This window comes from Plutella xylostella, chromosome 22 (assembly GCF_932276165.1).
Source record: "Plutella xylostella chromosome 22, ilPluXylo3.1, whole genome shotgun sequence".
NCBI classification, from domain to species: Eukaryota; Metazoa; Arthropoda; class Insecta; order Lepidoptera; family Plutellidae; genus Plutella; species Plutella xylostella.
Genome location: NC_064002.1, coordinates 12,041,299 through 12,063,754, shown reverse-complemented (window position 1 = coordinate 12,063,754; position 22,456 = coordinate 12,041,299). Strand labels below are relative to the sequence as shown.

The 22,456-nt window shown below is 37.8% G+C and overlaps 1 protein-coding gene across 1 annotated transcript in view; it reads right to left on the bottom strand.

Moving 5' to 3' along the window:
• The window catches only part of LOC119694923 (neuropeptide FF receptor 2), a 58,857-nt gene that overhangs the window by 17,941 nt on the left and 18,460 nt on the right, over positions 1 to 22,456 (bottom strand). Inside the window, exons 3-4 of the mRNA XM_038122516.2 lie at positions 2,806 to 3,032; positions 1,945 to 2,050 (exon numbers count right to left, since the gene is read on the bottom strand). Of these exons, the coding sequence (XP_037978444.2) occupies positions 1,945 to 2,050; positions 2,806 to 3,032 (333 nt within the window). The remainder of the gene's footprint in view (positions 1 to 1,944; positions 2,051 to 2,805; positions 3,033 to 22,456) is intronic.

The window sequence follows — 22,456 nt, the reverse complement described above, 5'->3', positions numbered from 1 at the left end:
CTGTACAGTAGTTGTGAGCGCAATGTGAAGGTTCCTTTGATACAAGAGAACCTCTAACTTTTTTAAAGGGTAGCGGAAAAATGACTACATTAATCGACTTATCAGGAAAAATAAACAATAATCAAATAAATCAGGGCTCGGACTCCTAGTGTAGGTATTTTGGTAAATTGCAAGGCATTTCTAAATAAATAACAAATAGATACACAAATAATGACATTTTGTAGCGACCTAAATATTATTATAGGGTGCAGAGTCACTCCTTCTCTTTCCATGAATGGAAAAAAACCTATCCTCTGGGTAACCGTAATCCAAAATCAGGGAATTTCATAAAAATTCCAATTTTGTTTTGTTATGTGTCAACCTGAACAAGTAAGATATATTTGTTTCACACCGATATACAAATAAAGATTCAGCCGGCTGATAAAAATCCAATTTCAATATTTTAATCGAATGCCTACTTCTGTCGAGCTTGTTACAGAGACGTGAAACACATGCCGTGAGGTTCGAATAAGGATTACGCGTTCAATACAGGATAAGAGGTTATTTATACTGTTTACCAACTGTCTGTCTCTACTCTAGGTATGTTCAGGATGATGCAAAAGAGGTATGGTAAGTATATGATGGTAAACTTTATTTTTTCAAAATTTCTGTATTTGCTTTTACACGAAACTACGTTGGTCTCGTTTTTTTTACCATGGGAGCAAAAATTAATTTTCATGAATTTCATATACAGTTTTGAAGATCCTATAAAGTTGTGTATTTTTGGAGTGAATGTTCAACAGTACCTATATTGTAACCAAATGTTTTTTTTTGTTGTCCTAGTCGCTCACATATTTCCTCAGAACGTAGATAAATTAATAAGTATTTTACAATTAAGCTATAAGGAATAAAATAAATAATGTATTTTTAAAGGCTTATCCTAACCATCTAATAGCCTGTATAATGGAAACACACAAGCAGCGACGCTCCTCGTAAATTAGTAAGTGCAAGTCGTGATTGGCTCTCGGGCGCACGGGGTGGTGATAAACCCCGGGGTTTCCAATCAATTAGGAAATTAAATTTAATTAATGGCTAAAGTTAACTAGCTAATGTGATTAGAGTAGAAGGAAAATAGTAAACCACTTATCCGTATCACACCTGATTAGCGATTGATTAGCTTAGTGCCAATTTCTCTATAGTCGGTTATCTAACCGACAGGGATTGATTTATAAATTAAACGTCATCTCCATATTAAATTCATGACAGATGTGTCAAAAGTCAACCACTACTCCCTGGTTATGCGGTTACGGCACTATATATAAGTGACTGACCCTAATCTGACTGGCTAATGATTAAATTTGTGTGACAAAGTATAGAAAAATATGAATTCGTTGGTCTTTTTTTTCCGAGTAGAAGAAGAATACGAGATTATGTACTCTGTACATAATTGGTAAAATACCAGTGCCTAAATTAAATGTATTTAGCTGTATCGACCTTCAGCGTAATTATAAAGTTTGATAGTAAAGTCACCGGCCTGATATAATGGTACTTAGGTAGCTTACTTAATAATAAGCTGAGAAATAGTTTACCTTCAAATAGGTAGTCTTGTTGCTGCCTGGCCGAGTTAATCTGTTTACTTGGAATTCCTCTGTAAACCCTATCAAGAGGAGGCGAAGCGGGTAAATAAAACCCTACAAATATAATAAACATCAATGTTTGTAAGTATGGGTAACGAACAGTTACTCTATCATGTAAAAACTACTTAACATATTTTGCTTGCTGAAAGCTGACACCCTGGATTAACATAATACAGGCAGGTTTTTACGCCAAAATTTTCACATGAAAACTTTTAAAGGTGAAGGAAAGTGAGCTGGCTACACCGAAATATAATTAAAATACTTTTTAGAGGCTGATTAATTAAAATGTATGTGAAGAAAAGCCATAATTTACTTAATTTGCACTTACCAGGAATAGCATACACCATGCTGAAACTGAAAATCCCGAACTGTTTCCTACTTTCAGGTCCCTCCCACGTTTCAGTACAAAAGTGGACCTCTCTCATACGGACTATCTGAAAAAAAGAAAAATCTATGATGACATGTCAAAGAGAGGCTTAAAGATGTTAGGGTTGATCTATTATATCTATTCTAACAAACATAGTCATTGTAACAAGTTGAATTTTTGCATGTTCCTTTTTTAACATTATAAAATAGACAAAATACCTACCTCGATGAACATGGAAAAATAAAACTTGTTACCGTGACTCGAAGTTCAAATTCCATCGTTGAAAGAATGCTAAAGTTCTTCTCCATGGGGTCACTTTCTAAATCGCCGAACCGTTCGTTTGTCGATTTAAAGAGTGACAAGAGCTGAGGATCTTTGTCAGTTTGATGAAAATCGACCAAAATAATGAAGCATAAAAGTTGCATTGGCATTGGCAGGCTTTTGGGAAAAAAGAAATATAGACTATGAATGTGAAAGTGTTGGTCCTCTCTGCTCGGCAGTTAAAAGCTGGCTGACATCAATGGCCGTGTAAAGCCAATCTATGCTAACTTTGCAACGAGAGCAACAACAAAAAATATATTGCAAGTTGCCCACTCGCGAGCAATGAAGAAGATCCACTTACAACACCGAATGGCCCATTTTTTTCTTAGGTACATTTAATTTAAAATTTCTATTCATAAATTTACATTTTTATTTGTTATTATTCTGGTGTGCTGTTAAATGAACTTCAATATTGCAGACGGATTTATTCAGTTTAGCATTAATTAATTATGCTGTCACTGGAACAGTTTCATTGCTCATGAGTGTACAACAATGACTCACCGACGAGTGCCCGCCATTGAGCGCAATAATCGGCACCTGCTCCGTCTGAACAGACGCGACCATCAGCAGCGGTATGAAGATGAGCAGCGCGGCCATCCACAGCAGAGCTAGCAGCAGGACCGCCTGCTTCCGGCCCGGGGGTCTCACTTGCTGGGCGGGCGAGATGGATAGCCAGCGGTCGACTGACATAGCGGCCAGGGTGAACACGCTAGCCGCCACCGCTACACCTGTGGACATGGATAAAATACCTTAAAAAAAGTACTGCTGACGATTAAATAATTATATCTACCTGGTAAGAATTAAAACGAGGTTGGCCACGGAAAACTAAACTTTATTATAGATCCACAATAATCTTATAAGGAAAACCAAAAAACTCTTAATACCGCGATGTAGAAAAGGGGATAGTGACATCTAGTGGCGGTTACAGGAACTAATACACTAAGATGCATTCAACTAATAAAAAACTTCAAACCATACCGCCCACCAAAAGACGTCGGTCTTTTAAATTGTGTAACATAGCAAATAATAAGGATCTATATACTAATTATGAAACAGTTAGGTACTATCAAAGAACATAAATTTCACAAACTTAAAATTTGGTGTAAAAACAAAAAATATGTTTACAAATTATCAAAGTAAATTCTTAGAATACAATTGTTTTGAGTAATACAATTCTAATATATGCTATACTTTTACTATAGGTAGGTAAATATACTATGTAAAACAATTGCAACATAACATAAATCTTTATATTTATAGGGTACATAGGGGTTGCTAAAACACAGTATATAACAAAATTAAAATTCACTTTTACCATTTAACTAATTAATGAAATAAATTCTACTCATCAATATTAGCTGGTAACAAACATAACTTATGAATTGGTCTTTTAATGACAGTGTTTTTACATCTTAAACTAACTACTCTAATTAAACTATCGCTACCAGTATGAGTGTCTACCACCAGACCCATCATCCAGTGTGCAGCTGGGAGTCGCTCATCTTTGACTAAAACTACATCACCTATTTTAATATTCTTATAAACACCTGTCCATTTCTGTCTATTCTGTAAACTTACTAAATATTCTAAACTCCATTTTTTCCAGAATAATTGCAACTTTTGCTGTAGGTATAACCAACGTTTTAAGTATGGTACTTTAACATCTGATAGATCAGTTTCAGGAATAATTGAAGGATTTTCACCTATTAAAAAATGTCCTGGGGTGAGAACATATGTTGAAGTATCATCTGTTACAGGGGTCAATGGACGGGAGTTTAAAATTGACTCAATTTGACATAACAATGTGTCATATTCTTCAAAGGTAAGTTTGGTGTCATTTAGTACTCGGTATAAGTGTTTCTTTACAGATTTAATGTTCGCTTCCCATAAACCACCCATGTGGGGTGCTCCGGCAGGATTGAACTGCCACTCGGTACCATTTATGGCCAAGGAATCGACAATTTCATTGGGTAAGTTTTTCAAGCATGCATCATACATTTCTTTCAGCTCTTTACTAGCTCCAACGAAGTTTGTACCACAGTCACTAACTAACTTTTTACAATGACCTCTACGTGATGTAAATCTACGGAATGCACTCAGAAACCCTTCAGTACTCAAAGTGGTGATCAACTCCAAATGAACTGCTTTTACTGCTGTACATATGAATAAAACTATATAACCTTTTTGTGTTCTGTTTGATCCACGACCATTGAATAATTTCACTGTTATAGGTCCAGCTAGGTCAACTCCACTGATACTAAATGGCCTCTGAGGTGTTACCCTATCTTTAGGTAAGTTACCCATGAGTTGTATGTTAGCTCTGCCTGAATGTCTACAACATGAAGTACATTCTCTAATAACCTGTTTGACTAAGTACTTAACTCCTACGATGTGGTACTTTGATCTAATGACATTTAACATTAATTGCAATCCTCCATGTAAAGTTTTACTATGTACATCTTTAACAATCAGATAAGACAAGTTACAGTCTTTTGTTAAAATGATAGGATGCTTCTGATTGAAATCTACATCTGCTTTACAAATTCTCCCTCCTACTCTCATAACATGTTCATCATCTAAAAATGGATTTAATTTTACAATTTTCTTGCCATTTATCAACTTTTTTAATGTTTGACTTTGATCTTTGTGAACGTTTCCTTCTAAAACTTTAATTTCTTTTGTAAAATTGTCTCTCTGTGATACTTTTATCAAAGTGTGTAATGCTTGCTTGTGCTCACTTGCTTGTAAAAATGCAGGGTACGTTGACAAAGATCTAGTTTTATTTAAAAATCTTAAAATATATGCAGTAACTCTGATCAGTCTGTTTAGGCTAGAGAACCTGTTTAATAATTCACTTTCAACCACTTCACTTGTATTGACCAATTTTTCACTCACTGACACTTTCTTTTCCAGATCTGTTTCTTCGGAGTATGCCTTCTCTATAGGCACAGGACCCGGAGCGTGCAGCCAGGATGGCCCATGCCACCACAGCTGGTGCGCAGGTAGGTCATCAGGTGATGTCCCCCGGGACGCGACGTCGGCAGGATTCTCTTGTGAAGTGACGTGATGCCATCTCTCTTTTTCGACTAGGTTTGTGATTTCAGTGACTCTATTGGCTACGAAAGTTGTCCAGTAGCTTGGTGATTTTTGCAGCCATGCAAGGACGATAGTTGCGTCTGTCCATGCGTAAGTATCTGTGATAGGTATACTCAGAGCTTGTTGAACTCTATGCAGTAGGTTGGCTAAGAGTACAGCTCCACACAACTCCAGTCTTGGAAGTGATATCTGTTTTACTGGTGCGACTCTGGTCTTAGCTTCCATGATTGTAACTGTAATGCCTTGGGGTGATATGACTCTACAGTATACAACAGCTGAGTATGCAATAGTGGATGCATCGGAAAATCCATGTAGCTCTACTTTGATCACATCGTCTGTTATTCCAATCCATCTTCCTCGATCGAATCCAGATTCCTCGCCCGAATCTGGTCGAAGCAACACGGTCGTTTCTCGTACAATCTATCTACCCACGAAATTCATTAAAATGTCTAAGTGCGATAGCTGTAACAAAAATATTACAAAAAGATCCCCCGGTCTTATGTGCAATCGGTGTGAAAAAGTGGTGCACGCCAATACGCTCTGCAGCGGCCTGAGCGCGAAGCAGGTAGCAGCACTGCGCGCCGCCGACAGCCTCGAGTGGACCTGCCACGAGTGCGCTGACAACACCCCCAAACGTAAGTCCATTATAATACCCGAAGAAGACGACGATGAAGACACTGAGTTGAACCTTAAGTCTGCACCAGTAGATATCAAACGACTTCTCCAAGACGTATCCAAAGAGGTACAAAAAACATTCAGGAATGAGCTCAAGGAAGTAAATACTGCCCTCCAGTACTGCAGTGATAAAATAGATGATTTCTCCCAGTTTATGGATGCTTTCAAAGAAAAAATCAAAGAACTAGAAAAATCTAACACCGCCATTAAAAATAAAAATGCCAATCTGGAACTGAAAATCGGTGCCCTAGAACAACGAGTAAATGACTTAGAGCAGGAGAAACTGACGAACCAAATGGAAATCTCTAATATTCCAAACACAGAAAATGAAGATACTTCGAAAATAATCAAAGATATCTCTGATAAGTTAAACCTCAACACTAACGAAGTGAGGGTAATCAAACGAGTGCCTACCCGCGAAGGGCGCTCCGGCCTAATCAAGGTTGAAATGATTTCCCAAGAGGCGCGAGATGGCTGGGTGGACGCTGCTCGAAAGAAAAAACTAATCGTCGCCGATATTGTGCAGTCTGCCCCTCAAGAAGTCGGTCAGATGAAAGTATTCATCCGCGAAGCCCTCACTCAACACCGTAAAATGCTACTGTGGACTACCAAGCAAGAGCTTCAAAATACACACAAATATATCTGGTGTAAGAACGGGAACATCCTAGTACGCAAGGAAGACCAAGGCAAAGTCATTACAATAAGATCTGCCGAAGACATAAAAAAACTACAAACATAACTTTCTATAAAACCTAACCTTCAAAGTCAAGATATACCTACCTATAATTTATTTTTTATTTAGTTAACTAACAATGGCTAACTTTAATAATATTAAAGTAGATATAAGTGAATTATTTGATTGCTTAAACCTGAACAACTATTTAAAATGTATCCCCATAAGTAATAACCAATTTACCTGTATTCATATTAACATTAGATCCACCATAAAAAACTTCCATAAACTTGAAGAGTCTATACATAATTGTAAAAAATACCTAGACGCAATAATACTAACTGAAGCTAATATACCTGAAAGCCTATGCTCCCTGTACCATCTGGAGGGATATACAATGCACACAAGCCTAAGGAAGAACCGTAAGGGTGGCGGTATTATAGTATACATTAAAAACATACACACGTCAGACATTATTCTAAATACTAAATACCACTGTGAATGCCTTTTACTTAATATAACAACAAAAACCAAACACCACTATAACTTGTGTGCACTGTATCGACCTCCAAAGAATAGCCCACACTTGTTTATTTCCGAATTAAAGACTATAATACAAAGTACTAGATATAACACTGACTTCTTGATGCTGGGAGATATAAACATCGATTTAAAATCCGATTGTGAGCTAAAAAACAAATATTTAAACATGTTATCCGAGTGCGGTCTTGAGTGCGGTATTTCTGATTATACTAGGATTGAAAAACGAGAGAATATTATCACTCGAAGCTGTATAGATCACATATTTATAAGAACCCGCAGTCATGATCCGTACTCGGCTGTGCTTGGGACTGTACTGGCCGACCACCGCATGGTAGTGTGCTCCATGATCGGCCCGTCTCAGATACAGGATGCTCCGCCGCCAGCGGTCACTAAAACAGTTTTGGATAATAAGCAAGTTTATAATTTTCTACAGTCAATAAAATGGGAAGAAGCAAAAACTTTAACATGCCCTAGTAAAATATTAAATTTCATTGATAGTAATTTTAAAAAATGCTACGAAAAGTGCACAAAAACAATTAAATTATTAAAACGAGATAGAAAACAGGAAGGCTGGATAAATAATTATATAATTAATGCATGCTTAAAACGGGACAAATTATTTACAGATTGGAAAAACGATTTTACAAATAAAACATTGAGACAAGAATACAATAAAGTTAGAAACTATACAAATAAACTAATACAAAGGGCCAAAAACTTATACTACATGAAAGAAATTGATAAATCACGCAATAATCCCAGAAAAATGTGGCAGGTGCTGAACAATATCTCCGGAAAAATAAAAACGTCATTAGATAACGTCGTAATTAAAGCGTTTAATAATGATACCAGCCTGGAAATAGCTAATAATTTTGCAAAAAACTTTGAGAAAAATATCGAGAATGTGCTACCAAATTGTGACAACCGACTACTTGATTCTAGGGACTATGAAACTCCTGTAAACCTATCAATGCGCCTGAAAAAAGTCACTCCTAAGGACGTAAAGAAGGTCATTGTAAAACTTAAAAATAATAAAGCCCCCGGTATTGACAACATTCGAACTATAGATATAAAACTGGTATGTGATAAAATTTCGGAGGTGATAGCCAACCTAATAAACAAATGTATTGAGAAATCTGTATATCCACCCCAACTAAAAACCGGTGTAGTAAGACCTGTACATAAAAAAGGAAAGATGAATGATTATGACAAATATAGACCCATAACACTATTACCTACAGTTGACAAAATAGTAGAAAGAATTATCAGCGACGAAATGCATAATTTTTTCAGCTGTAACAATATAATCACACAATCACAGTTTGGATTCCTAGCCAATAAAAGCACGTCGAGCTTACTCTCCCAATTCACTGACCTTGTAAACTCACATCTGGATAACAAACGCCACGTACTGGTTGTGTTCATAGACTACAGCAAGGCCTTTGACACCCTTAAGCACGAAACCTTACTAAAGAAGCTGGACAACTGTGGTATTCGCGGTCCTGTACTGAATTGGTGTAAGGAATACCTGCACGACAGAGCGTACTATGTCAAGATAGCTGATACTTACAGTAGCAAACATAAAGTAACTGTAGGCACCGCCCAAGGATCAGTACTTGGACCTCTTCATTACCTGACGTACGTAAATGATGCTCCTAATGTAGTAAAGAAGTGCACCATATTTCAATTTGCCGACGATACCTGCCTTATATCCGCTCATAAGGACATTAAAACCGCAGAACAAAATCTCCAGGCTGACTTCACCAACATATGTGAATGGTCTCATGATGCAGGGCTTGTGCTTAATGCTGAAAAAACTGTTTTGCTTCATATACGCTCTAGTCACAACGTCCCGGATCCAGCAGTAGAAGTTAAACTTATAGCCCATAGCCACGACTGCCTACATAGAAAACCCAATTACTGCACATGTCCACAGATAGGTAAAAAGGACAGACAAACTTACCTTGGTGTAGTCATTGATGACCGACTAACCTGGCGTTACCACATAGATTCAGTCTGCGATAAACTACGATGTGTGATGGGTAAGCTGGGAGTGATAAGGCATAGGATCCCGTTCACAATAAGGATTAACCTGTATAAGTCACTTGTAGAATCTATTATATCGTACGGTCTATCTAGCTACGGCCGAACTTTTAATACCTATCTTGATAGAATATATTCATTACAGCTACGTATTTTAAAAATGCTTATTCCACAAAAAATTTTAGAGACCTACAAAAATGACCAGTATGGCCTTTTCAAATACTGTGGTGTTTTACCAGTCCATCTCAATGTAAAATACACACTACTTAAAGATAACTTCTTTAACGAAGAATTACAACACAAAGTATCACATCCTGTCAAAACAAGAAAACAAACAAGGGGTATGCTGAAAATACCTAAAATATCAACCTTCTATGGGAAACGAACTACACAATATATCATTCCTAAACTTATAAATAACATACCATTGGATCTAAAAAAACAAATCACCATTAAAAATTTAAAAACTAAATTAAAACAAATTATTTCACAAAATAAAAATCTATGGGAAAGTCTTCATTAAAATAAAATTCACTCTGTATAACGCACCTATCTCACTAGCATCAAAGAACTATCTTGCCTTGCAAATTTCACTCGTAATGAGTGGTAATTACAGTCCATAAGGACTATTATTGCCACTTGTAAATCATAACTTGTATCATATTTTTTGTTCTCATTATTTACAACTACCTCACAAAATCAATTATTTATATTTACAACTTTGCACATAATAATTGCTAGTATGACCGTTGTATAATAAATATTACCTAAGATCTATAAATCTGTTCCTAGGTTCTATCTTACTTATGCAATAAAATTAGTAATCAGCTACTGTCGGCTGCTTTAGTAGCTGTGCATTTTTGAACCTTGTCAAACTCACTAACTGCCTATTCATTCATTCAAACATTGACCTTTTGTTTAGTAGGTGTTTTTACAGGGTGCGGAAGTGTATGGCTGCTGAATCAGCTGGCTGTACCTTATGTCGTTATGGATTGATTTGTATACCTACCTAATAATAAGTACTTTTTTCTATTAAAATTGTAATCTAGAGGAATGACTAGTGGTCGTACAAACTGTAACAAGTTTCAGTATCACTAGGTTAAGCGAAAAATATATTGTAAACTTTTGAAATTAAATAAATAATAATAATAATAATAATCTGTTCAACTCTATCATTGGCATGTCGGATAGTTGATGTCGGTATATTAACCATTCTTTTAACATTGCTTCAGGTAGGTGATCATCCCAATCTAATTTATCAATCCACAGCTTTTGAAGTGTAGCTTTAGCTGTCACAACTATAGGTGCTAACCATCCACATGGGTCAAATATTTTAGCTATATCACTTAATACTGTTCTTTTTGTTACAGGTTTGCTGCTTGCTGTCTGCGGGATCTCTACCTTCAACTCAAAATTATCTGTGTGTCCGTTCCAGTTGATGCCAAGGATTTTTCTGTTTGATTGTTCTGCTCCTTCTATTTCAGAGCTGTTGGATGCCCACTTGTGTAACTCAAATCCTCCTTTTGACATTAATGATGTTATATCCTCTTTTATCTCTTTTGCCTTTTCAGTGGACGAGGCTCCTGTTAGCAAATCATCGACATAAAACTCATGAAGAACTGAATCTACTACTTTTTCATCAAAGTTTCCTCTTTCATCCTCAGCTAACTGTTTGATAGTTTTTATAGCCAGATATGGAGCACAGGATGTTCCATATGAAACAGTTGTAAGGCGATAGTGTTTAATCTCTTCATCAGTGTTGAATCTCCACAATATTCTTAAGTAATCTCTGTCTCTTTCATCTACACTTATTCTTCTATACATTTGACGAATGTCACCAACTATGGCCACTCGGTGTGTTCTCCATTTCAATGTAACATCTCTCAAGTCACTCTGGAGTGCAGGTCCAATATGAAGGTTGTCGTTGAGAGACTTGCCGTTGCTTGTAGGGCTTGAGCTATCAAAGACCACTCGAAGCTTTGTTGTCAGATGTTGTTCATTTATCACGGCTTGGTGTGGTATGTAACATGCTTCCTTTTTATTGTCTGGCTGTATGAGTTCCATGTGTCCTTGTTGTATGTAATCTGTCATAAACTCATTGTATTTTTTGTGTAACTCAGGCTGTCTTTTGAATTTGTTCTCTAGTGATGATAACCGCTTCTTGGCTATTGTAAGTGACTCGCCCAGGTCAGGTGGACTGGTTGTAAATGGTAATCTGACTTGGTAGTGACCGTCCTCTAACCTTGTGTGTGTTGTTTTGTAGTGCTCTTCACACTGTGCCTCTTTTTTGTCATAACTCTCTTTGTGTGTGTTGTATTACCTTCTTCTATCTCCCAGAACTGACGGAGAATAGAATCTACCTCAAGCTTTGCATGATTTATATGAACTGTGATTAAATGGTTGTTGGTATTGTGTGTTGTAGTATGCTTTCCTGATACCAACCAACCCAATGATGTTTGTTGAGCGACCAGTGAATTGTCTTCATTTTTCAATGTCTTGACTCCATGTTCTATTATTTCAGCGAAAACATCTGCTCCTAATATAAGGTCTACTTTCCCAGGTTTCTGGAAAGTTGGGTCCGCTAACTCTAGCTGTTTAAGTTCTGGCCAATCAACTGAGTGTGTATGCTTGGGTATGTATGATGTCAATGATTTTAATACATATGCTTGTATTTTTCTAATCTCTGGGTTGTTGTGTTTTGAAACTATATCAAACTCTACACTGGCTTTAATAACAGAAGCGGTTGAACCCACTCCCATTACTGTACCCTGAATGGGTGATCTCTTTAAGCCCAGAAATTGGCATGCCGCTTCGGTGATGAGGCTCGCTTGTGAACCTTGATCTACAAGTGCACGAAGGGTATGTGTGTTTTGATCTCGGTGAGACTGCACATTGACTAATGCAGTTGCTAATATAACTTGACATCTCTGTGTGGTTGAATTTTCCGCAGTTGTGGTGTGTGATGATACTGCCTCGTTTTGTTTCTTCTCAGGTGTGTTTTGTGGAGGTGCAACATAACCATGGAGTAATGAATGGTGTCTTCGGCCACACTTCTGACAATTAGTGGACTGTAAAAAATTTGTGACATTGTGACCTTTTCTAAGACAGTTGAAGCAAATGTGGTTACTCTGCACAAAGGCTTTCTTTGCACTCAACTCTAGTTTACAGAAGTCTTTACAACTGTAAATGTAATGACTACCATTGCAATACACACAGTTTGTGTTCTTTACTTCAGTTGCAAATGTTCTAACATTGGTTGTTCGCGGTGTTGGTGTATCTTTGTTGTTTAGTGCTTCTAGTGTTCGAAATCTGTACTCTAAGAACTGTGACAAATCTTTCCAAGTGGGTAACTGACTGTTAGACTCTATTCTCTGCTCGAACATCTTGTGTGACTCTGGATCGAGTTTCTGTATGACAATGTAAACAATCAGGTCATCCCAATGGTCTGTAGGCAGTTCTATGCTCTTAGAGTCGATAAACATTCTGATGTGACATCTAACAGTTCCCTTATGTTCTTTGCAGATTCTGACACTACACGTTTCTGATTTAATAACTTCCCGATGTATGTGTTGACAATGCTACGTTTGTTATCATATCTCTTGTTCAAAATGTCCCATATTATCTGGTAGTTTGAGTCAGAAACTTGAATTTGTTTCACTAAAAGTTCCGCCTCTCCTCGCAAACTAGACTTTAGATATTGGCATTTGTTTACATTACTCAACGTGTTGTTGTCATGAACTAGTGATGTGAATAAATCTCTGAATGACAGCCAATCTTTATAATCTCCAGAAAACGTTGACAGTTGAATAGGCGGGAGCCTTGTGACATTTGAAGTGGGATAATCAGATACTCGTTGTTCCTCTCCGCTTTGTATTTGATGTTGTTTACTTTCAGTGATGTGATTGAGTCTATCTTTCATCATGGTTTTCAAGTCGAGATAGTTTTCGAAACAATTATCATGCACGTCTTCAAGGAAATACCGAGAGCTAGCTTTGTAATCAGAAGTACTTGAAATGATTATGTTATGTTGTTGACTGAATGACTCCCAATATTTTTCTAAGCACTCTAACCTAGCCTCAATGTATCCCTTTGTTAGTCTATCTTTTCCCGCTTTTTTGAAGTTAGACAAAAGTTTGCTAATTTGTGTGTATGTGTTATGTTGTGTATCCTCAATCTGTTCCATGGTGTATTTCACTCTACTCACGGTTACCAGGTTCAAATCCAAATAAAGTTTTTCAGGTTATGCAATCCAATGTGTCACTGCACTGCACTGTTATCACTATTAACTTTTTGCACATAAACACTATTCACTATTATTTTTTATTCACATAACACTATGTATTCACTTCACAATCACTGCAATCCAGGGGTGCTATGAGAAGCCTTGCGTACACGATCCATGCACAGCTACTCATTAAGGGAGGGACTAATCACTCGCGAAACGACCAAAATACTATTTATCCGACACGTATGGACCAAAATGGTAAGAATTAAAACGAGGTTGGCCACGGAAAACTAAACTTTATTATAGATCCACAATAATCTTATAAGGAAAACCAAAAAACTCTTAATACCGCGATGTAGAAAAGGGGATAGTGACATCTAGTGGCGGTTACAGGAACTAATACACTAAGATGCATTCAACTATAATGCGGCAAGTTACTTGGCGACCCTCCTTGCGGGGTGAAAGAAGTGGCGGGGGCGAGGTAGCACGACATGCTACACACGTAGAAAAGTGTGCCCGGATTAATCTCGCGATAGCTTGTAACTATTTCTGACGTAAGTAAAATTTTATTCTATGACTGTTCCCGTAAATGTCATATTTAGCTTAAAATTTATAGTTTGACAGCATTAAAATTTGGATGTTTACCTTCAGAATATCTACCAATTTGAATTTATTTATGTAAAAGTGTTTTATTTTATATATCAATTTCCATGTCACTTTCATGTTCACTCTCTGTTTGAACTTGTTCATCGTCGTCGTCATCCTCATCTTCATCATCGTTTTCATTAACTTCAATTATAAATCTAAGACAAAAACCAATTTACGTTTAATTTACAATAAATTATAAATAAACAATAACATACCTGTCCAATACATCGTCAAATACTCTATCAGATTTATAATATTCGTCTTAATTTTTTATGACATGTTCGTCACAATTTCACCACTTTTTAGGCGAATAATTAGAGAAAAGCAACTCTAAGTCTTTTATCTCTTTATCTAAGTTAGAGTCAATCGACGTTCTTGCGAGCTCGCCTTTCACGTACCGCCACACAAGTTCAATAGGATTTAATTCCGGGTGGTATGGGGGTAGGCGAAGCACAAGAACTGACAACTGACGCACTGTCATATGGACTCTTCGTCTTTGTTGTTTACTTTTTCGTATCTGACTGCGCAGTACCAACCTTTAGCCGCGTAGCATGACTGATCCGGTACGCTGTTCTACAAGAAGCCCCTATATTGAGACATTATACGATTTGTTGTTTTTAACGTTATTTTGTTGACGAATTATAGATACCTAATAATAATATAATGATAATATTAAAAAGGCCTCAACACTCATCCTAAGACTAATGGTCTCAGGATCAATGATCTCATGTGGGTCGCACTCAAATTATGACAGACTATATAAGACATGTGGCCGCCTCGGCTGCGCGGCCGAGACTGCCGTAACAATGACATGCAGTGCACGCGTTGCCCTTCAACTCTACCCCTCCCGCTACCCGCTGTCGTCTTGGGTACCTCGTCCCCTCCGCGTCTTTCACCCCGCAAGGAGGGTCGCCAAGCAACTTGCCAATCTATAATAAAAAACTTCAAACCACTTATTATAAAGTATTCGGCACATAGACGCATTTTTTATTTTTTATTATGAGAGTTATGAGTCACGAGCATAATAATAAATAATCTATTGCCGGAAAGATTACCTACAGTATTTAAAAAGAAAAATAAATATAATTCAATCTGCAGAACACCCTATTAGCAAATTCTACCCGGCATTATGGTCAGACAATATGAAACAATTTTAATAATATAATTATTATATTAAATGTATACCTACGTCAGTAAAATAATTATGTTCTAAATTTATCCTCCTTTCAAGATACAAAGGAGCGACCAATTACTACCAAAGTAATGCTTTTGTTTGGAATACTTAGGACATTGTCGAGTCACTTTCATTACTTTTAGGGTTCCATTGGTACTCCAAATTATACTCAAGTATCTTAGGGTATTTCCCGTTAACATTGAATTATGTTTAATCAAATACTTGTTGACATTGTTTGTTAATATTACCGGGTATCGTATTATACAAATTAAACAAAAAATGTTAAGATAAAAATTTATTTATTTAAATCAATACTTTGTATTGCCCCCTCTTGCCCTAATTACAGCCTGCAGCCTGTTTCTCATAGACCTTATCAACTTTTTGACAGTTTCCTGAGGAATGCCGTCCCACTCCTCTAATAAAGCTGTCTTCAGCTCGTCCACGCTTGCAGGGACTGGATTCCTGGCCCGAACTCTTCTTTTGAGCTCGTCCCATAAGTGTTCGATGGGATTCAGGTCAGGACTGAGCGCAGGCCAGTCCATCGTGCGCAATTCCTTCTCTCTCAGAAACTGCCGACTGACTCGTGCCGTGTGGCAGCGGGCATTGTCGTGCATTAGCACGAAGTCTTCACCGACAAATTCTGCATAGGGCACAACATGACCGAGTAGAATGTCGGTGATGTACCGATCAGCTGTTAACCCGCCTCCTCGGCCGCCTCCAGGCACGAAAACAAGTGCGGTTTTTCCCTCTAGAGAAATACCAGCCCACATCATGCAGGAACCGCCGCCATATGCTACTGTTTCAGCGAAACAACATTGGGCAAATCGTTCCCCCGGACGCCGGTAGACCCGGCCTCTCCTGTCACTGCCATGCAGACACACTCTGCACTCATCAGTAAACAGGACCGACCGCCATTGCGCAATGCTCCAATCGAGATGCTCTCGAGCAAACTGAAGACGCGCTTGTCGGTGGCCTGCAGTCAATTTGGGGCCTGATGCAGGTCTTTTTGGTGTCAAGTTGGCTTCCTTCAAGCGTCTTCTCACTGTCCACTCGCTGACAGCCACTTGTCGTACACGTCTCAGTTCTTGCTGCACATCAACGCCCGTAAGGTGTCGATTGCGCAGCGAGGTTGAGACAATGAAGCGGTCGTCTCTCTCTGAAGTGCAGCGGTGGCGGCCCGTTCTTGGTCTTCGATTGAAGGCACCAGTCTCTTGGAACCGTCTGTATACTCGGGATACAGCAGACTGGCTCAAGTGGAGCTGGGCAGCGACTGCTCGCTGACTTAACCCTTGTTGCAGCAAGGCAACAACTTGAGCAGCTTCTTCTGGTGTGGTATCCATGGGTTTGCGAAAACAAGGAATACAATGCAACGAGATGTGTACCGGTCAACTTGCAACAAGCGACTGATAAGGTACACCGGATGTGGAAAGGTTTTATAGCGGGATCAGGTAGCGCAAGGCGTGGATTCCTAATGAGGTAATTAACACTGACGGGCAATTAAAATGCGTCATTAAATCTGCGCTTAGTTTTTTTTTATGGTATTGATCTTAATTGAAAGCCTAATTCTTCAGCTTTCGAATGACATATCACTTTTATATTTACCATTTATCGTTTTAGGAAAATCAATGTATATGTGCGCCGTGAAGGCTTGAGTCGATTTGGTTGCTCGCGAGTGTATATGTAATGCCACGCGAATCGAATGCGAAGTCTGTAAAAATTTATAGATATCAAAAGCATGATGGCAACTGGATTTAAACACGAGGGAATGGTATATTGATTTTGGAGGGAATGGTATATTGAGTTAAGGTTACCTTAACTATTTAAACATAATGCGGAACCCGTCGTGTTTGATTCGCACTTGGCCGGTTTCATGCTGGAATACCACATGAAAATCTTTTAATGACCAGCGATATTACAGGTGAAGTCCAGATTTACACTTAAAATACAGAATTTTAATTAAAGTGCGCATACTTTGTGTTAATCCACAAAGTATATTTATTTTCACTACATATTAACTACAGTAATTTTCCCTTCTGTTATTAATATTAACGAGTGTTATATTCTTTAATTTTATACAAAGTACAGGACACAGTTTAAAAAAGGTGGTTTTTCTTCTGTAAGTATTTATTCACGTCATAATTTGTGAAATATGTTGCAGTATTCACTGTGCATTGTGCACACATGTCATGACTACTAATAATATATTATTTTGTGATCATGTGTCGAATAAGTATGAGGGAAGAAATTGCTACTCGTAGACGTCATGAGAGGAAAAAAGATAAAGCTACGAAGAAGCTCGTACAATATTATGTATGTTCTTATCAGTGATAAAGTTTTCAATAAAATTTTGTTACTTGCTTTTTAAAAAAACTTTTTGAATGTAAATCTTGCGTAGTTTTACCTAATACAAAATAAATGTAGTTACTTATGCATTGATCAGCTGATTGATAGATTCATAAAAAAACTATCACCAGGAAAAAGGGTCATATTAAACAAAACCTTTTTCTCACGCCCATCGATCTTGTACCCTACTGGCTGTCCAGCATCTCGACATACATAGTTTAGTAAGTATACACTATACAGTAGCTATAATATGTGGTGGGTGTAGGGATATACATGGCCCTTCATATTATGCACATTCCAAACGTATGCCAGAATGGAATGCCAGAAGGATGGACAGCTAGACACGATGAAACCATACTTTAAGGCGGATTCACACACTGTTTAGTGCAAGTGTTAAGTAGAGAAGAACATGAATGACCTACCGTCGTCTATCACGACGAATTTATCCACGACGGTCGCACTGAACTGAGCCTAAGGCATCATACTGCAAATCCCTACAAGGTGAAGGATAATAAAGCGCATACACCTCGGATCGATGAGGCGTGTGTGTCCCTGCCTCGTCCTGCATGGCTCACTCGGGTGGACATAATGTGCTTGGGGATATCCTTTGAAAGTCTACATAAACCTTTTTCTAAGCTGAACCGCATTCCACTCATCGCTAGTCCACTATAAGTTATTGAATTCGAAGTGATACACGTGCGGTAGGTGACACAGTTCAAAAGAACGTTATAAGTACAACATTTCAATTGTAACGAGTACATAATTCCCACAAGGGTATCAGAATACAATGCAATATGTATTTAAAGCAACGTCATAATTTGAATATTATGATCTAGTTGTTACACCTACATTTTTACTTTTACTTTTAGTTTGTACGTATGTACCATCTTTTTGCTTGATATCGCCTTTTTTATTGAGTATGAAGAGGGTACACTCGAGTCCGCGTTGTTCTATGGTTAGTAATGATTTGGTGCTATTGTCACTGAATCTTTTGTCATTGCTAGCGAGTGTATTGGTGTAACAAGGTGCAACTTTAAAGTGCACTGGGTGTTTAATTAAGTCAATGTCGCTGGCAGCTTCAATTTAACTTTGTTTATAAATAACACTGGAGACAGGGTCGGTGTTAGTTCTTTATGAATATTTGAATAAGAATTTTAAAGCAAATTAAATTGTCAGTCTGACGCTGAAAGAGCATAGGAACATCAAGCTAATTTTGCCCTAAATGTATTGCTGCCTTGATTTGACAATATAATAAATAAATAGTCATTTATTTCAGGCTAAACACCCATATTACACAATTTAAGATTACTTTAAGATACCTACGTGAAACAAAAAAAAATTACGGACAGAAACAGATAGATATAGATTTAATCCCAACATTAGCTTAAAGTTACCTTTGGCAACTCGGTATCAGAGTATAACATGATTACTAAACTTAGGTTAGGCGCTGACACAAATAAAACTTTTTTTATTTGTTTTTTTTTTCTTTAGGTGTGAAAAGATTCCTTCAAGGCCATTCAGAGTTGCGTCATTCGCTGACTGCCTGGTGCGCCAGACGCATATAAAGTACAGGTTTTGCGTCACTTGGGGAGACTCCTTTCTTTCACGCCAAATTATGTCCATGATCAAAATATATCCTCGTCCATTATATCTAGTATTCGTTTACTTACAAGTGTTATAATCCTAACTAATATTGTAAATGCGAAATAAACTGTGTCTGTTTGTCTGTCTGTCTGTAAATCTTTCACGCCAAAACTACTGACCGGATTTGAATGAAATTTGTTATACATAAATGGTCTAGTCTAGACCCTGAGAAAGAACATAGGAGACTTTTTATCCCGGAATTCCCACTGTAAGACTTTTTAAGGCTAAGCGAAGCTTGTGGGAACAGCTAGTAAAATAATATTTTATAACGAAGTGTTTAGGCAGTACTCAAGAACAATCCCATAACTCATAAGCTCTGTTTGTTCCCATTTCACGGATCGCTGGTCGCTCATCGGTTCTTAATTATTATTCTCATATATTTCTATTAACGGAGTACGAAAATCTCAACAAAGTTGTTTATGTTAAGTATGATCAAATTTTACAACAAATAAAATATTTATTTCTTTCTTTCAGACTCCAAAATAATTTCCAGAATTATGTTAAAACCATGGGTTAGTTTTATTATACACTCACGGGCAATGAAAACTTCCCAGTCAGAAAATCATCAAGTTTTTCCTAAACGGAAAAAGCTAGCTTAATGACGCCGTCTGCAATATTGAAGTGCATTTAAAAGCTCACCAGAATACTACCAACTTAAAAAGTTAACATTTTGTTAAAACTTTCTAATAAATGTATAAAATTCAAATTCAAATTCAAATGGTTTAATCGACGTAAAATTTTACAATTATTTGTCGATAGTCATCTACCACCATTTCACAAAGGCCCCGTCATTGAGAAGGAAAGAAATGGCGAGAGAAACTCCTCGAGCATCTCTTAAAAAAATTGAATCCATTTAGAGTCGGAATTTTGCAAGTGGAACTGTTTCTTTGCACGTGAATGTATACTGTATATTATAGGTCAGGTTTATGTGATGTATGTAAATAAAGAAGTATATAATGAAAATGGGGAACAGGCTCGTGGTATCTAGCTCTAACGTAATAAGAGAAAATTCATTTAAATTACGCAATTGAAAATGTACAATAATGAATCGCGAAATCCTTTTAATACTCCTCTCATTAATGTATCATTTACCAGTTGCCTGTTCAGAGTGGATACCGATTTTGATTTAATTGAGTACGTGTATTTACTTCACCAGTTAGTTTTGGTTTTGACCCTGTAAACGAAAAATCAAAATTATAAATATTATTTCATTAATAATATTAATATATTGGCATCTATTCTATTATATTCTTTGTGGAAGTGTAAGTAGGTACCTACATCGGAATCTCTCGAATTAAAAACTCTTTTACTCTCTTAAACTGCCTTCCTAAGGTTGGACCATTTCACACCACGCTGGTTCACTGTTAGTTTGTGAATGGTTAGATGTGCTAAATTTAGATACATGCATATCTAAATTTAGCACACCTCACGATGTTTTCCTCCCGCATATAAGCGATGCTTCATCAACCGAAGGTTGCCTGAGATCTACTTCTACTACGGTAGTTAAAAAACTTTCGACGGTTCACCCATGTGATCTCGGTACGGTGGGCAAAAAAGGGTATTATTTTAGGTATTTTCTTTTTCATTTAAATCATTAAAAGCCGTCCATTACCTTGCATCTATCTATCTATCATGGCGAGCTGATTTTCCGCATTTAGCCTCCAAGGTGGGCCATTATGCGTGAAATACCTATGGGGTGACTAGCTATTAAGCCACCCAAGCTCACGCCAGAAAGCCAGTAGACGACCTAGGTTGCTCATGGCTTCCCGGAGGGACCCCGGAGATCCGAGGATTTTTGATCGTAGTGTCTCCACGCCTTTGCAATGTAACAAGACATGGGAAGCTGTTTCATCTTCCTCCATGCAACTTCTGCAAAGAGGACTGGTGGAGATTTTCATGCGATATAGGTGTTTATTTAACCGGCAGTGGCCTGTTATGGTACTTATCACGACACGTAAGTTTGCTCTGTCCAAGCATAATAATTTGCGTGTTAGTTTAGTATTAATTAGTGGTACAAAAGCTTTTGTTTGTTTGCACTCGGCACTGTTACTCCAGAGATTGGTGTGGCATTCTGTCGTTCGGGAACGTAACCAAGAACGAATTTGGTTGAAAGGGATCGGTACTATCGGCTCTGGGCCTATTGGTGCAGTGTCAGATCCCTTTCGTGCAAGTTCATCAGCAGCGTCGTTCCCCAGCGACCCGCTGTGCCCTTTTATCCACTGGAGGGTTATGTTATTGTTTTGTGAGGCAAGCGATTCTAGAGCTGAGTGACACTCTAGTACTAGCCCCGAAGTTATAGTTTTGCTAGACAAAGCTAGCAGAACTGCAGCACTATCAGATAGGATACGAATACGTTGATTCGTAACCTTTCTAGATTTGACTGCGTTAGCGGCCCGTGTAATAGCAACACATTCAGCCTGAAAGATTGTGTTGTATTTGCCTAGTGCCAGTGAAAAATGAATGTTTAGGTCATCCGAGTGGACACCAGCACCCGTACCTGACGTTTTTTTGGATCCATCAGTGTATATTCTCAGTTCATATATACTGGACTGATCTCTTGGTTCTTCATGCAATTGAATGTTGTAGTGCCTATTAAATATATGGATAAGCGGAATTCGATCACCAATGGCTGCCATCATTGGTTGATGTTTTATGGCTTCCAACATAATGGATGTGTGTGACGCTGTTGAGTTATTTGCCCAGAGGCCAGCTGCTCTTAGTCTAAAAGCGGCGGCAGCTGCTTCCTGTTTCACCACGAGATGTAATGGTGGAAGGTCGAGAAGTACCTCGAGTGCGGCCGTGGGTGTTGTGACATGCAAGCCTTTGTAGCTTTTGCAGCTTGTTTTTTACTGAGCTAAGTTCTGTTCTGGGCCACCAGACTACAGAACCGTAAGTTATGGTAGGTCGTATGACAGCTTTGTACAGCCATAATGTTAATTTTGGTTTAAGGCCCCAGGTTTTTCCTAACATTCGCTTACACTGCCAGAAAGCGATCGTAGCCTGTTTTATTTTGTTATCGAGATGTTTATTCCAGTTCAACTTGTTATCTAGCGTTATGCCAAGATATTTCACTTCAGTTGAAAGTGTT